Source organism: Mytilus californianus, unplaced genomic scaffold, assembly GCF_021869535.1.
Source record: "Mytilus californianus isolate M0D057914Y unplaced genomic scaffold, xbMytCali1.0.p SCAF_4, whole genome shotgun sequence".
In the NCBI taxonomy this organism is placed as follows: Eukaryota; Metazoa; Mollusca; class Bivalvia; order Mytilida; family Mytilidae; genus Mytilus; species Mytilus californianus.
In genome coordinates, this window is record NW_026262690.1 from 5466248 (window position 1) to 5484376 (window position 18129).

The 18129-nt window shown below is 30.6% G+C and overlaps 1 protein-coding gene across 15 annotated transcripts in view; it reads right to left on the bottom strand.

Annotated features, from left to right (window-relative positions):
* The window catches only part of LOC127737328 (inositol 1,4,5-trisphosphate receptor type 3-like), a 178312-nt gene that overhangs the window by 125803 nt on the left and 34380 nt on the right, over window positions 1-18129 (bottom strand). For all 15 annotated transcript variants that reach the window (XM_052247929.1, XM_052247920.1, XM_052247925.1 and 12 more), the window contains exon 3: window positions 15510-15634. In XM_052247929.1, the coding sequence (XP_052103889.1) occupies window positions 15510-15634 (125 nt within the window). The remainder of the gene's footprint in view (window positions 1-15509; window positions 15635-18129) is intronic.

Here is an 18129-nt window from a genome sequence, read left to right on the forward strand (position 1 = left end):
AAACCTATTTTTTCTTCTTGACAAAAAGGTGAAGCCACAGATCAAATAACAATCTTTCAGCCATAACTTTTTCATTAACAACAGGTGCCCTAGTACTTCACATTCATGTAAATACAATTGTACAAATATTAACATGAATATACTTATTGTGTCAATATATCAAACTTTATATAATCATCAAAATGAAATAAAATTCATTGATTTTGTCTATAAGTTGGGAAATCTGTGATTTAAATTTTCTTTGAATTCTTAAGTGAATATTGAGTAGATAAAATCCTCTGTTTGGTTGGGAAGAGGATCAATTCTATGCAGATAAAATTAAGCTTCTTAATAAATGATTACAGTTTATCTGGATAAACTCAAACAATTTTAAGTTACAATTGGATTACTTAATTAATATTTCTATTTTTGTTAATTGTTGAAGATCTGTTATTATTATTGCTGAGTCAGTTATACAAAACTGGCTTTTGCTTCTTTTGTCATTTTTTTTAATTTTCATTTCCTTGTCTCAAAAAGCTTGTGTTATCTGTAATATTCATTTCAGTTTATTATCATAAGCCTATACAACTGGTTATATTTCATTTTCTGTTCAATGGGATGTGATGTTTCTCTGAATATCTAAACTAACATTCATGAAAGAAGTTGTCAGTCTATTAAGTAAAGTGTACATTATTTCCAAAAGTTATTTTCATGTTGTTATGGTGACTTGATGCTATGTAACTATTTACATGGCTGTATAAAAAAATTTAAATGTCAATTCCAAAGATCGATATAAAACCATTTTAAATTTGAAAAAGATAAATTATTCAAAATGTAATTTTTAAACTGATTTCTATAGACAATGTTTTCAAATGGATGCATCGCAGAAAGACAAAGAAAGTCATTTCAAAAATCAATTTTTACTTCTGGAAACTTGTATTTGTAGAATGATTAAACTAACTTTTTATGAAAAGTAACTAATATCTTACATGTAGGGCAGAAAGATAACAGAGAAACTGTAGAAGACCTGTGGCTGAAAACATTTGTTTACTACAATGTTGTATCTTGCAGAATGTTATGGTAGTCTATATATCTGGTCCATTGTCAGACAGTACATAAAAAGTTTTTTTCTAGTTTGCATCAATTTAAAGCCAAGTTTTGTTCTACTTTAGGTGTAGTGGAAATCTCTGAAAGATTACAAAATAAATTGAAAACCAATTGTTCAGAGAACAGAGAACAATTGAAAGTCTTTCCACCCGAAAAGATCTATTTTGATACAAAAATATTAAATTTCGGTTTAAAATGTTATTTCCAGCGTCAAATGATAGCTTATTGTACGCTGGTTTAAAAAAATATATGGTTTCTAGACATTTTTTTCTTAAATAAGGAAGATAATTTGTTACTTCTGGTTTGAAAAATGTCACTTCCGGTATTATTTGATAGTTTACCTAACACTGATTCCAAAAATATATGGTTCTATATACTTGTACATTACACAGGTACAAAAAATAGCTACTTCCGGTTTACACAAGGTCACTTCCGGTTGGCTTTTCCAAGGTCATATGGCTTGCAACCTAATGCATAAAGTCCCATGGCTTTATCATGTATACATAAGAAGTAAAAGCAAAGGTCAAAATCTAGATTGTCAAACTTACCAATGACCTTGAGCTCAATTTGAAGGTCATAAATCAAGGACCTAAAATCAAAAGACACTAGGTCTTTATTATATATGGTAAATAAGTTATATCACCATACACGTAATTTTAAATCTAAGAGGGGAGAAAACTCTAATTTAATGTTAGCGTACCTTTTCAACCAAAATGTATGTGTTACGACATGTCGCAACTAACAATTTTGTAAAAATATGTTGTCGATATATTATACGGTTTTTGAAAAGAAGTGAAATTAAGCCAAAATCTAAATTTAGAATATGACCTTGACCTCTGACCTTGACCTAATTTTCTTTCTTTTGGACCAAGGACCTCAAATCAAAAGACCTTAGGTCTCTATCACTTATAGTTTACCAGTTAGAAATGCATATCACTTATATCAAAAGCATAAGGGGGAATAACTCTCATATGGAGTCTCCGGATAGCCTCGGTCAAAATAAAACGTAACCTCCTGAGGATATAATGAGCATTTTGGAAAAATAACTTTGTCGCTTTCTTTTACAGTTGTGAAGGAGATCTCATAACAAGAAAAAATGTGTTCTGGGAGATCAGGGCTCACACTACTTCAGAATCATAAGGAGAAGTGACTTCTCTTTTTGAAATTGAGAGGGAGAAGTGGTGAGATTTGAAAGAGAAGTGCTTGACAGGGAGATAACTCTTACACAGAAAATTGTTCGGTTAAACAGGGTCAGTTTCAAAAGCGTATAGACTGTATGATATTATATACAATAAAATGCTTCGCTGGGCGCAGCTTGATACGACCGCAGAGGTCGAACCCTGAACAGTTGGGGCAAGTATGGACACAACATTCAAGCTTGATACAGCTCTGAATTTGGATTGTGATTAAATATTTGACACAGCATAGGTTTCTGACACAGAGAGAAAGTGGTCTAAGAACTTCAATTTTTTTAATTTACCTATTATGGTCCAATGTCCAAAATCAAAATACATGGTTAGATTCAGCATATCAAAGAACCCCATATATTCAATTTTTGTTGAAATCAAACAAAGTTTAATTTTGGATCCCAACTTGGACAAACTTGAAAACTGGTCCCATAATCAAAAATCTAAACACATGTTTAGATTCAGCATATCAAAGAACCCCAAGAATTCAATTTTTGTTAAAATCAAACTAAGTTTAATTTTGGACCCTTTGGACCTTAATGTAAACCAATTTAAAAAACGGGACCCAAAATTAAAAATCTAAAAACACGGTTAGATTTGGCATATCAAAGAACCCCAATAATTCAATTTTTGATGAAATCAAACAAAGTTTAATTTTGGACCCTTTTGACCTTAATATGAACCAATTTGATAGCGGGCCCACAAATAAAAAATCTAAATACATGGTAAGATTCAGCATATCAAAGAACCCCATATATTCAATTTTTGTTGAAATCAAACAAAGTTTAATTTTGAACCCCAATTTGGACCAACTTGAAAACTGGGCCAAAAATCTAAAATCTAAATACATGTTTAGATTCAGCATATCAAAGAACCTCATATATTTAATTTTTGTTGAAATCAAACAAAGTTTAATTTTGGACCCCAACTTGGACCAACTTGAAAACTGGGCCCATAATCAAAAATCTAAACACATGTTTAGATTCAGCATATCAAAGAACCCCATATATTTAATTTTTGTTAAAATCAAACAAAGTTTAATTTTGGACCCTTTGGACCTTAATGTAGACCAATTTGAAAACTGGACCCAAAATTAAAAATCTAAATACACGGTTAGATTCGGCATAACAAATAAATAAATGTGGTCAAAGATTTTACAAATCTAATGCGCCATACTGGTCTTCCTTTATAAATATGCATTTCTTAAAACATAATTTAAAAGCAGTGTAAGGGAAGTAACCAAAACGTTGTATTTGGATTACCTCCCTTACACTGTTTTAAATTATCTTAATTGTTCATTAACCATTACTTTATACATAATTTAAAAGCAGTGTAAGGGAGATAATTTCAATGATGTATTTGATTTATCTCCCTTACACTGCTTTAAATTATGTTTTGTACTAAAGTATTTGTCCATTAATGAGGACAACCTTGTTTTTCCCCCTTTTTTGCCCCTAATTCTTAAACGGTTTGAGCAATAACCCCCCAAAGCAAATCCTAACCATCCCTTTGTGGTATGGAAACTTGTAGTATAATTTCAGAGAGATCCATACACCATTCCACAGTTATTGTCTGGAAACTAGAAAATGCTTATTTTTGGCCCCTTTTTGGCCCCTAATTCCTTAACTGTTGGTACCATAACCCCCAAAATCAATCCCCACCTTCCTTTTGTGGTATTGAACCTTATGGTAAAATTTCATAGAGATCCATTCACTTAAACTAAAGTTAGAGTGCGAAAACTAATGCGTCTTCGGACGACGACGACGACGACGACGCCAACGTCATACCAATATACGACCACAAAAATTATTTTGCGGTTGTATAAAAAAACTAAGCGACATCTTTTGAAACAAAAATACAGCGCGAGAAAAAAATTTGGCAGAAGAAAAAAAAAAAATAATCAGAACAAAACCAATAGGTCTTTCCAGGGAAAAGTGGAAAGACCTAAATTATTCAGGGTTTACAAGATATCCATTAGTAGCATAGTTTTGAGTTACTTTGAATGCAGTGGTAGTTTATATTGTCCACTTTCGGACAGAATATGGAATGATCTGTCAAGGGTTTAAGTTACAGGCAATTTTATTCTTCTTTGGGTGTAGTGGTAGTCTAAATTGTATATCAACACTTCTTTTGGATGTAGTTGTAGTCTACATTGTCTATTTACAGACAATATATGAAATGATCTGCTAAGGGTTTAACTTACAGCCAAGTTTATTCTTCTTTTGGATGTAGTTGTAGTCTAAATTGTATATCAACAGACAGTATATTAAATGATCTGTCAAGGGTTTAACTTACAGCCAAGTTTATTCTTCTTTTGGATGTAGTTGTAGTCTAAATTGTATATCAACAGACAGTATATTAAATGATCTGTCAAGGGTTTAACTTACAGCCAAGTTTATTCTTCTTTTGGATGTAGTGGTAGTCTAAATTGTCTATTTACAGACAATATATGAAATGATCTGCTAAGGGTTTAACTTACAGCCAAGTTTATTCTTCTTTTGGATGTAGTGGTAGTCTAAATTGTATATCAACAGACAGTATATTAAATGATCGGTCAAGGGTTTAACTTACAGCCAAGTTTATTCTTCTTTTGGATGTAGTGGTAGTCTAAATTGTATATCAACAGACAGTAAATTAAATGATCTGTCAAGGGTTTAACTTACAGCCAAGTTTATTCTTCTTTTGGATGTAGTGGTAGTCTAAATTGTATATCAACAGACAATATATTAAATGATCTGTCAAGGGTTTAACTTACAGCCAAGTTTATTCTTCTTTTGGATGTAGTGGTAGTCTAAATTGTATATCAACAGACAGTATATTAAATGATCTGTCAAGGGTTTAACTTACAGCCAAGTTTATTCTTCTTTTAGATGTAGTGGTAGTCTAAATTGTATATCAACAGACAGTAAATTAAATGATCTGTCAAGGGTTTAACTTACAGCCAAGTTTATTCTTCTTTTGGATGTAGTGGTAGTCTAAATTGTATATCAACAGACAGTATATTAAATGATCTGTCAAGGGTTTAACTTACAGTCAAGTTTATTCTTCTTTTGGATGTAGTGGTAGTCTAAATTGTATATCAACAGACAGTATATTAAATGATCTGTCAAGGGTTTAACTTACAGTCAAGTTTATTCTTCTTTTGGATGTAGTGGTAGTCTAAATTGTATATCAACAGACAGTATATTAAATGATCTGTCAAGGGTTTAGCTTACAGCCAAGTTTATTCTTCTTTTGGATGTAGTGGTAGTCTAAATTGTATATCAACAGACAGTATATTAAATGATCTGTCAAGGGTTTAGCTTACAGCCAAGTTTATTCTTCTTTTGGATGTAGTGGTAGTCTAAATTGTATATCAACAGACAGTATATTAAATGATCTGTCAAGGGTTTAGCTTACAGCCAAGTTTATTCTTCTTTTGGATGTAGTGGTAGTCTAAATTGTATATCAACAGACAGTATATTAAATGATCTGTCAAGGGTTTAACTTACAGCCAAGTTTATTCTTCTTTTGGATGTAGTGGTAGTCTAAATTGTATATCAACAGACAGTATATTAAATGATCTGTCAAGGGTTTAGCTTACAGCCAAGTTTATTCTTCTTTTGGATGTAGTGGTAGTCTAAATTGTCTATTTACAGACAGTATATTAAATGATCTGTCAAGGGTTTAACTTACAGCCAAGTTTATTCTTCTTTTGGATGTAGTGGTAGTCTAAATTGTCTATTTACAGACAGTATATTAAATGATCTGTCAAGGGTTTAACTTACAGCCAAGTTTATTCTTCTTTTGGATGTAGTGGTAGTCTAAATTGTCTATTTACAGACAGTATATTAAATGATCTGTCAAGGGTTTAACTTACAGCCAAGTTTATTCTTCTTTAGGATGTAGTGGTAGTCTAAATTGTCTATTTACAGACAGTATATTAAATGAACTTTACAAGATATCAAGTTATAGCCAAGTTTTGTTCAATTGACTTTAACTTTTGTCACGATATGCTCTTAAATGAACTGAAGAAGTATTACATATACACCTACAACAAAATAGCCGCGGTGACCTCTTCAAGTTATAGACTAAATTGTAAAATATTATTAATCTGATTAATCCTAACCCTATAAGACCTTTAATCCGATTTATCAAATATGAACTAAATATTTTGTAATACATAAACTGCATTATGAAGATCGCACAATATAAGCCACAATATTGGTAGGAGACAAAAGTGAACTTCGTGTAAAACAGTAATTTTAAGCATTTAATAAGATAAGGATAATCTAATAGGACGACTCTTTTGTCAACTAAAGCAGTTGGCCACATGTAATCAACCATATGATGATTTATTCTTTTTAAATCTGACAAATTTAACACAATGCATTATAACACTTGTGAAATAATCTATATGAAATAATCAAATGATGGTTATCATTAGTATGGTCATAGGTATAAACAGACAGGAGTTCATCAATTGATGTCAAACTTTGAATGTCTAACATGCTGCACCATGAAATTTCTAGACGAAATAGTGCCAGTTAGATGATTCCATCCCCTAGCAAGGTGTCAACTTATTAATGTTGGCCTAAAAATCAGACACATAGAACTTCAGTAAACGAAAGCATTACCATATGTCTTTCAAATGTGGTTATATTGTGTGCCACATCTGGTTCCTACCTAAATGTGCTGCTGCGATAAGCCTTTGTTCTAGGTATTGTGATTATAGAAGCTAATCAGCAGGACCATTTGATATAATTTTGAAACTCTGATGTCGATGACGACAGCGACTTAGACAAATAGCAAATATAGAGCACATTCAAGTACCAATGAAATAAGTGCTGGTCTATATGAACAGCACTTTTCATGAATCATGAAATATTTTAGTGATACTTGCTCAGTATGTCCCACTAACAAATATACATCAAAATGTGCAATGTTTGTCATTTTGGTAGAAAATTTAAATTTATGCTATTTTTTTACTGTAAAATCTCTGTGAATATTCATAATATCTGAAAAATCTTCCTGATCATATTTTGCACATACTAATCAATTATCTTTATACAAAAATATTCTGATTTTGTAATACATCAACTTTTAGGTTAAATCCCCCTGGTTGGTGACAAATTTATACAACATCCTTGTAGTTAAAGACTTCATAGTTTTCAAAAATATTTTTCCTAATGTATTTTTAGTTTTTTGAATAATTGTATGGTTGCCAAATTTTTGGTGTTTTTTTTTTTTCTGGCAAGAGAGATAACTAAAATATCACATGGGTATTCAATACTGTGTCAAATTGAAATTGAAGTCAATGTTTCTATGGTTGGTGAAAGCTGACTTTTTTTTCATAAAAGTACTTTCCAAACAGTACTTTCTGAATTTTTGATTCAAATGATTCAGCAGTCTTCTAGTAGAAAAAGAAAATGTGATAAGTTATCGGAAACTTATGGCAATACCAAACACTGTTTACACAAAATAACTTTAAAACATTAAAAAACCAACTTTGGTATGTAGATATATTTTTTTATCCTAACTGTTTAAACCTAACAATGGTAACTTAACCTAATTATATATTACTGATATTACTAATCTAATAATCTATGCATTATGAATTGCATTTAAATCTTGTAAACAACCTTGAAATTTTTAAATAGTATTCACTAAATATAAAATAATTGGAATATAGATCAAATGGACCAATACCATAGAAACATCTGAAATTAATGTGATTTTTTTATAATGTGAATAACGAAGCAATAAATATGACAAAAATTTGAAATCCTCATTTTTGTACTAAAACTCTGTGAAGTGCAATGTATGGAATGGTTAAGGTGGGAAATTACACAGACAAATTCAATCAACTTATCCAACTGGTCATAACTGGTATCATTCATATTTAGAGAATAGGAAATACAAGATACTGAATTCAATTTGACTTGTCAAGATAGAGATTTGTCTTGCCTGCTTGAACAACTAACTAAAGGAAAAACGGCATATATGCAGTAAATGATTGTATCCTGTAGCTGTGTAGCATGTCTTGTATTATACTTTTAAATGCCTTCAATTCTTTATGTAATATTAACCTAGGTCAATTGCTCTTTGTGTTTTTATTCTGAAAGTCTTCTTATAAAACTATTTCACTAATTGAACTTTCCGAATATAAAGTGTAGAAAGAAGCACCGTAGAAATCAATATGGCCCTTCCCATTTAATGGAGGTAATTTATTCTTAATAAATGGAAAGTAAAGATTCACTTTTATAGCTGACATGTCTAGTACTAGCCATTAGTTCAATAGGAACTGTAACAGAAAATAATGATAAATAAATGGTGAATGTGTCCATGGGACACATTTGATGCCTCCGCTTGTATATAACGTTATAAAGGGAAAGAACTAGAGAACTGTAAAAGTGATGCCACCCAAATTCGAACTTGATCTGTGTTTTATGGTAATAAGCATTGTATACAGTTAGAGAACGGAAACGAAAAATTCAGCAATTTTTCCATTTTTAAAGGGGTATAACTCTAGAACGGTAAAAATGACGCCACCCAAATTCAAAAGTGATCCGTTTTTTGTGATAATAAGCATTGTGTATACGTTTCATAACATTTAGTTGAGGCAAACTAAATTTAGAGAAAGGAAACTAATTTTGGGACGTACACACAAACGTACGTACTGACATATGTACAGACAGACAAGGGTAACATTAAATGCCCCCGCTTCTGCAACTGGGGCATTAAAAAACTTCCCTAATATGAAGATTTTATCCAGCTTTTCTCAAATTCAAATAAGAATTGTTAAGACAATGTTACAGGTTGTGTAAAATTCTTGGAACATTATTGTTTGAAAAGTATATAGGGAAAAGCACAGCTTTTGTGTTGTTGGGTTGCTGTTTGAAAGGTATGTAGAGAAATGCATATTTTTGTGTTGTTTTTCAGCTGTTTGTAAGGTATATAGGGATTATTTGAGTGAATTTTCTAAGTTCAAGGACTATAACTCTGCACAAAATCATTAGACCAGACCAAAATTCGGGCTTGATCTGTTGTCATGATAAAACAATATACCAATTATCAAATCAATATCTTGAAGCATGACAAAAAAAAGTGCGGAAAACTGATTATTTGAGTGAATTTTCTAAGTTCAAGGACCATAACTCTGCACAAAATCGTCAGACCGGAACAAAATTAGATGTTGATCTGTAACTTGTCATGATAAAACAATACACCAAATATCAAATTAATATCTTCAAGCATGAAGAAAAAAAGTGTGGAAAACTGATTTGCCGGACTGACGCATGGACAGACAGGCAGACAGATGGACTGTGTGCAAACCTAAAGTCCCCTCGACTTCGTCGGTAGGGAACGAAAAAGCACAGCTTTTGTGTTGTGGAGTTGCTTTTTGAAATGTATATAGGGAAAAGCACAGCTTTTGTGTTGGGCTACTCTTTGAAAGGTATAAAGGGAAAAGCAGTTTTTGTTTGTTGGGTTGCTGTTTGAAAGGTAGAAAAGAAAAAGCACAGTTTTATCTAGTTGGGTTGCTGTTTGTTAGGTGTACTGAAAAAGCAACAGTTTTTTTGTGTTGATGGGTTGCGGTTTTCTTGATGTAAACCTTATATCTTCTTTTACAATGTAATAATTAAGAAAACAAGGTAAATGACAAAGATATAAAATATAGAAGAAAGCTGTTGTGAAATACTTAAGATTAAAGTATCTGAATTATCTCCCCTAAATAATCAAACTTAATAATTCAAAAAGGTTTTTTCTGTATTTGTTGAAATAACTTATTGCCATTCAAGGTTAAACAATACAAATGAACAATTTATTGAAAATTAATGCAAATAATATAAAATACATCTCCATATAAAGTTTACTAGTTTTTATTAAAATCTTTATCAATCTTTTGAGATCATATATGACCATCACAATTTCTACTATCACTTTCCATTTTCATTTGATATTTTTCTTAAATGACATAGACATATTTACTACATGGTTACTATTACATGTTGAAACAGTCTGTTGCAATAGACACAGTTTTGATTAAAAACTATGAAACAATAGTTTATCTAGCTTATAAAAACTGAGAGAATCAAGTTTGTTTTGTAATAAATTAAAGCCATGACAAATTAAGCATCATTCTATTTGGTTGACCGTTTATTGTGTACTTTTATTACAATGGTTGTATACTGATGATTTAAATATTGAATGAGTAATTTAACTATTGAACTATAGATCTAAAAGTTCCAACAAAAATAAATAGTTTATTAATCAATTATTAATTTCCTTATATCAGTATTGAATATATCATGAAAATTGAAGAGAACAATAGAGCAGTTGGTAGTGTCCAAACAAGGAAAAGGAAAGAATAGAGTGAAATACTTTTTGAAATTTGGAAGGATAAGAAATTTGGCCTCAAAACATATCACCTAAGTATTACTGTGCTCTTGTAATTTACCAAGCAAAATAGTTGCTCTGCTTACATAAGTATTGGTATAATGTTTTGAACCAGACTGGAATTGCTTCATTATTTGTACTTTCCACACCGTCAAACTAATTCCTCAACAGTAGCAGTCTTCAACAATAGATAGGTGTCTATACCATAAAAAGAAGCTATCAAAGTTTAGCCATCAACACCAAATTCTCAAAAGGAAACAAAAAACAGTAGTAACTTATTGCATAAGAAGAACAATGAAATAGTTGCCACTGGACACTAAGCAAACAACTGTAACCATAAGAAAACCACTGAAAAAATTCCTGGACAGAAGTCATTTATAAATAATCCTCTTAAGTAATAATTCTATAAGTAATACTTTCAAAGTGAAAAATCAGGACGTATTATATCAGTTAGTGCTTTAGTACTCCAAATGATTTTTTAAACACTTTTTACAAATTGTTTGTCAATAGTTAATAGACTATTTTCATATTACCGAGTCTTGACTCCGGATAATATAATTTTTCTACAGGTTACCTTCTTTGTGGTAGGACATCCTGGTACTCGGTCAGCTAAGAGCAACCAAAAGAAGTAATATCAAATATATAATCGGTGCAATTTGGGTGGAATGTTTACTATTTTCCGATGGTTTTGACGTGTATAGAAAACATAAAACAGTTTATTTTCCCCCAAAATTGTACAGATTGAAAGCTTGATTTTATTTCTTTACATTGCTCTTACTTGACCGAGTACCAGGATGTCCCAGGGTTCTCACTAAGGATTTTTGAAGGCGAGTCCAGGGACTCATCATTTTTGGCACTGGTGAGTCCAACAGTAAGAAAAAGATATTTTATTGCAATATAATTTATCATTTTAGTCTTTATGACCTAATAGAGCAATGAAATGACATTAAATTAAGATTACTATTTATAGGTTTGCTATAAAATTCGTAAGGGTTCCGCGGAACCCAGTGTCTTGCCTACTTTTTCTGTTAATCACAGGCTCAACAAAAATGAGGGAAGTATATCAATAAAAATATTCCTCTTGATACTATCTTTTGATTAAAAGAAGCTTCTGTCCAAGTTTGGTAAAAATCCAGGATAGTTTATGAATCTAATAAATGTTTAAAAACTTTAACTGCAGACTGAATGTAATGTTAACTGGAAGAAAACAAAATTTCCTTCTAGATACATGTACTAGCATTTGATCATAAACAAGCTTCTGTCCAAGTTTGGTACAAATCCAAAATAGTATAAGAAAGTTATTAAAATTTTAAAAACTTTAACCACAGAGTGAATGTGTTGTTTCCTGGCAGAAAATCTAAGTCCATTTAAAAGTAAAATAAGGAAAAAATGGATTTATTTTTTTACAAAATTTACTTCTGGACACTATCTTATGATCATAAACAAGCTTCTGTCCAAGTTTGGTACAAACCCAGGATAGTTTAAGAAAGTTATTAAAATTCTAAAAACTTTAACCACAGAGTGAATGTAATATTTCCCGGCAGAAAAACTAAGTCCATTTATAAGTAAAATACGGAAAAAATGGAATTTTATTTTTACAAAATTTACTTCTGGATACTATCTTATGATCATAAACAAGCTTCTGTCCAAGTTTGGTTGAAATCCAGGATAGTTTAAGAAAGTTATTAAAATTTCAAAAACTTTAACCACAGAGTGAATATTTGTTGACACCGCCGCCGCCGACGGAATGTAGGATCGCTATGTCTCGCTTTTTCGACTAAAGTCGAAGGCTCGACAAAAATGATGATATGTGTGTTCAGTTTATCCAAATGTTTCAATCTTGATGCATCTTTGGACTCTCCAGTTTTGAAAATAATGAGTCCAGACAGATTTTCATGAGTCCAGGACTCATGGACTTGCCTTAGTGAGAACCCTTATGTCCTACCACAGGGTAGGTAACCTGTCGATAAAATATAAATACCGAAGTCAAAAGTCAGTAACATGAAAATAGTCTATCACTTTCTTTACAATAAAAGGTGTTCTTGTTTCTCGGGCAAAGTTTACTTGGGACAATTTTGGTTTCTGTTTGATGACTTAGTTTGAATTTATTGCTCTCTCATATATCTATACATCTATACATCTTTTTTCAAAAATTTGACTGTGGATGTTTCTGATGAAGTTTAATCTAACAATTTAAGTATGTCTGACACTGACCTATCTTCATTTATTAAATTTCAGCACAAAAATTTTCAATTATTTTATTATCTTATTTAAAAATTGATAAGCTTAAATATGAGCACTGTTTCTTTGAAATATTAGTTATTTACTGGTATCCTTGGGTCTCATGTACAACTAACCAATATCCTTCTTTCCAAATTTCTGAGTGGATGATAAAAATGTGTCTCTAAGTTTGAGCTGTATGCTCCTCATTATTTTCTAATTACTAAGTGTTTGTTTGTTCATGAGATATTCTAAGTTAAAGTTGTTGTTTCAAAATTATAATACAGTGCATCAGACTTCACTGTCCATTTCTTTGCTGGGAACTAATATCTTGATCAAGCCCTGTGATTAACTAATATCTTGTGATTGTCTATGTCTTATTAGTTATGAAGTCATTTGTCAGAATTATAGATTTTAAATGAAAAAAACAAAAATTTCCATATTATTAAAAAAAATTTAATTACATACAGTGTTTTCTGAGAAGATGAACATGAACAGGCTCATATATAGGAAATATATTAACAAGAACTGTATACATCATTCTTTTTCAAAATTTGACTAAATCTCTTTTGATAAAATGTTGTTCATCATGTTTATTACACCAATTTCATATTAGAAGTCAAATGAGAAAAAACAATGAAGCTTCATGTAATCATTGTGCAGTTGGTCACAAGCAAAAAAAAAGATTTGTTATCGAAGCATACAATATATTAAAAACTGATATTTCTTTATCAAGGTGAACTTTAAAACATTAAATAAACCAGTATAAGAAATTTACATGGAATTTACAAGGAATAAAAGTATAAAGAGAATATCATAAAAAACCCATTAATATGAAAGCAATATTGTTCGATTGTTGTGTGAATTCAACTTGAGAGAAAATTATTACATAATCATAGACAAAAAATTTATATGATCCCTTTGATTCATCATACATGCTTTAATCATGTTATAATGATTATTACCCCTTCATCAATGTTAAAAGTAAATTTGATCTACTAAAGAAGACCTCATAATTATTATGGATTTGAATTTAATATAGTAAACTTTGTAAAAACCATTTAAACAACCTTGTTATATATAGAGATGACTGAATGGTTTTTACTGAAAAGAAAACATATAAATATTTGTATAAGGTTCCCTAGTTTGCAATCTGGGTATTTTGAGGGGATCGAACATTTATTCATACTCTTTTTGGTTATGCTGTTATACTGGTAAAGGATACCATAAAATATAGAAAACAAAGCCAATAGGTGGACTATAACTATAGTAAACAAGGCTAGATCCCATCATAAATAGTAGTGATACAATCATGACATTAATTATCATACTAATTTAGGTTTGTAAATAAGTTTAAACTCAGGAGGCTTAGCTAACATGTTTGATCAAAAAAATAAATGCAAGGAAAGGCAAAGAATATAAAATATTTTATTATTTTAATAATTTAACAATGCATTCAACTGGATATCAAAGATCCCCACTAATAAATGTTGATTGTTTGAAAAGTTTAAAACTTATTACACAATGTCATCAAAATTCAACTAGAAAATTTCTAAAACCTAAGAAATAGAAATTTCCTCTTTATGCTACTTTTCAAGTATTTAAGATTTGATATTTAAACATTATTAGCTTTGTTTATCACATATAAAGTATTTAAAATAACATCTGACCATCTTGTATAATTGTTGGATGAATTAGAAATGACATATGGATATCAGGAACTCTCAAAGGTGGAACAAAAACTGTTAGTCAAACAAAAAACAACAGAGAAATCAACTGATTGGAAAATAGTAAGGCTTCTTTCTTGGAATTTCTATGGGAAAGAGTTTGATTAAAAAGTTATAAATGGTAGCCAACCTAACAATTGTATGACTGACTTTTTAAGCTTCAATAAATGTAAATAGAGTAGAATATATGCATGGACAGTCCAACAACTAAAGAAGACATCTTTTCTTCAAACAGACCACCTATAGACCTATTGGAAAAATTGTTGTTAGGCATTTTAAATGTGCAACTGAGCTGCCAAAGCTTTCATTTAACACCTGTCAATGGATTTATCAACCCATTCTCATTGGTAGGACATTCTGGTACTCAGTCAAGTAAGAGCTACTAAAAGAAGTAAAATACAGCTTACAATTGGTACAATTTGGGGAAAAAATTAACTGTTTTCCGATGATTTTGTTGTGCATAGAAAACATAAAACAGTAATTTTAATCCACAATTGCACCAATTGTAAGCTTGATTTCAATTCTTTTAGTTGCTCTTCCTTGACCAAGTACCAGAATGTCCTACCACAGTGTAGGTTACCTGTCAAAAATTTAAAACTCCTGAGTCAAAAGTCGGTAATATGAAAATAGTCTATTATATTGCTTGGTCAAAATAGTCTATTATATTGCTTGGTCAAAATAGTCTATTATATTGCTTGGTCAAAATAGTCTATTATATTGCTTGGTCAAAAGACTATGTACAGATTTTTTTACAATACTGGGTATATTTTAAATATGACTTCTGATAAAAAAAATGCCTGAATAAAAATTTCAAAATCCAAACATATTTTGTCATGAAATAAGTACATTCATTTTGGTTCCAACATTACTTCTTGGATACCAAAAATTGTGGTTCTAAATAAGCTGACTTTACCTTAGCATGTGCCACTTGGGTACGTAATAAAATATTTTCCGGTTCTGCTTCCAACTTTGTCTGCTGTTTATTGAACTTCTTATTTAATTTGTATCGATTTGCTACACGTAGTGTGAATGATATAACTGAAATAGAAGAAAAAAAAATTTAGGAAGGAAATTTATCCACACTCATTAAGATAGTCATATGTATGTTTGCTTAGACAAACTAAGCATTCCATGAAAACTATTTGGCAACCAATATTTGATGTACCATATATTGGGATATTCAAACTGTAGTCCTATTTTGGTTTATTTGATGTACCATATATCATGTATATTGGGATATTTAAACTGTAGTCCTATTTTGGTTTATTTGGTGCCTAAGATGAAATTGCCAAAATTAAATCCACCAAACTAAAACATTCCATAAAGATAAATAAAACGTTTTCTATTATCATTTGCTAAATGGTGTATGTAGATTTCTTGTAAAGTTGTCTTGTTCAATGTAATACAACACTTAATGACTGGTTATGAGGGATATAACAAGTTTGTTGTCGCTTCGGCTTGGCCACAAGCAATAGTTGGCATCTCAGGGACAATAAAGATGCTATTCCCCTCATAACCTATCAACAAATGTGTAATATTTTATAACATTTAATTTGATGAGAAAATATAATAATTGCATTAATTAAATAATAGATCACATTATCAAAGTCAGAAATAGCTCTAGTTAATGACTCCTCCTTGATTCTCAGATCAATATCACTATAGCAACACTTCAATTAATAAAAGGTAAACTTCAAATAATCTACTCTCATTTAATTATTGCAACCAAATATGATCTGATTTAATATAATTTATTAATTCTTTTCTTTTTTCTAATCATAAGACTGTTTGTCATAACAAATATGTGTTATTATTATTAATTATCATTATCATTATCATAACTAAATAGCTTGTAATAGACAGCTAATTGAACAATGAATTAATTCAGAATATGCTAAACCATAACACTATATTGACACACAGCGCCAAAATTTGACACACCAAAATTTACTTCTACTTTCTTGTAAAAACTGCCAAAATATCCTGATTTATTACAGTATCTTACAAGAAGATGAACTCAAAGCTTAAATGGAACCGGTCGGATTGCAAGTTAAGCATTTATCAGTGCCAAACTAAAATGTAAAGCATAAATTAAGTCAATGCGGTATAAATGTTTTGGTCAGAGTTATCAACAAGTGTACTCCCCAAGATGAATTCACACACCATTTACCCATGTAAAACTTAATACATTCCATCAAGTCAAATTTTAAATGTAAGGAACCTTGTCTGTGGTTGTTTTATGACATATCTAATATATTGTTATTTAACGAATTTGGTGTTTATGGCCGATAGTCTCTGTTTAATGTATTGACTAATATTAAAACTGAGGGTGATTTAAATATATGTCTGTTTCCCCTCTCCCAACCCTGGATTTCACAGGAAGGTAGGTAGGTAGGTCAAAAGTTTTTTTTTTCTCCAGCAGTATTCAATGTATATTGTAAATTTCCATGACCACATACAAAGCCTAATACTACAAGTATAATACAAATAAAAAAAATGTCTCAAAAAAAAACAGAATAAAAACTTTTGGGTCGGCGGGACTTTCTCTGAGTTGGTCGGGCGAGGGGAAACAAACAACACTTTTATTTTGGCCCATGGGTGATTAAATAGCTTGACATTGAATATAACCCTGTCTATTGTTGAAGGCAGTATGTTTGCTTCAAGATGTCTTTTGTCTATTAGTGTTGTTGGGTTCCTGTCTCATGGATGTTATCCTAACATCTCCTTTATTTTCAGAATAAAAGTAATTCAATGAAGCTAAATAAACTGTTGACACAGAGATATGTGTCACCTTTTTAGAATTTTGATAATATAATGCAAATATTGAATCCAAATGGCAATATTTAAACATGTAAACTATGCAAAACATTCAAAGTCAATGAACCATGACTCAAATAACCTCCATGGAAATTAGAAATGTCAATGCTTATAAAACTGAATACCAAATACCATTGACTTATCATAAGTATCTTAACACTAACCTAAACACAAACTTTACCTTGTAAACAATTTAAAGATTTCAAAGTCAATGAACCATGATAGGGGACCTGCACATGCAAGGGGACTCTGACATAGATGCATTTTTGTCAATATGCAATACATTTTTACCCAGAATTTGACTTTAATCATGCATATTTATTTTTCAGTTCCTGTTAAAACTTTTCTTTTAAAACTGGTCAATACCAATGCAAAAATGCTTAATACAAACCTTAAAATTACACATTTTGACTAATATTTATGGGACATTGATTTTCATAGTTTTCCTGGCAACATTTTATATTCCTGCTTAATTGATTTTTTCTATTCTTTAAATTGTACAAAAATACAATACAAAGGTTGCAAAGGATACTCTTCTAAATTTATTTAATGAAAAAAAAAATGAAAAAAAAAGGACACAACAGAATACTAATCAAGGAACCACTATTCCTTTTCTTTAATTTTCCTTCAAGCCCTATAAAGTCCTACAAATAAACATTTTCAATTTGATGGTATACTTTGAATTTCACCTGTTTATGTGTGTTTACCAATGATAT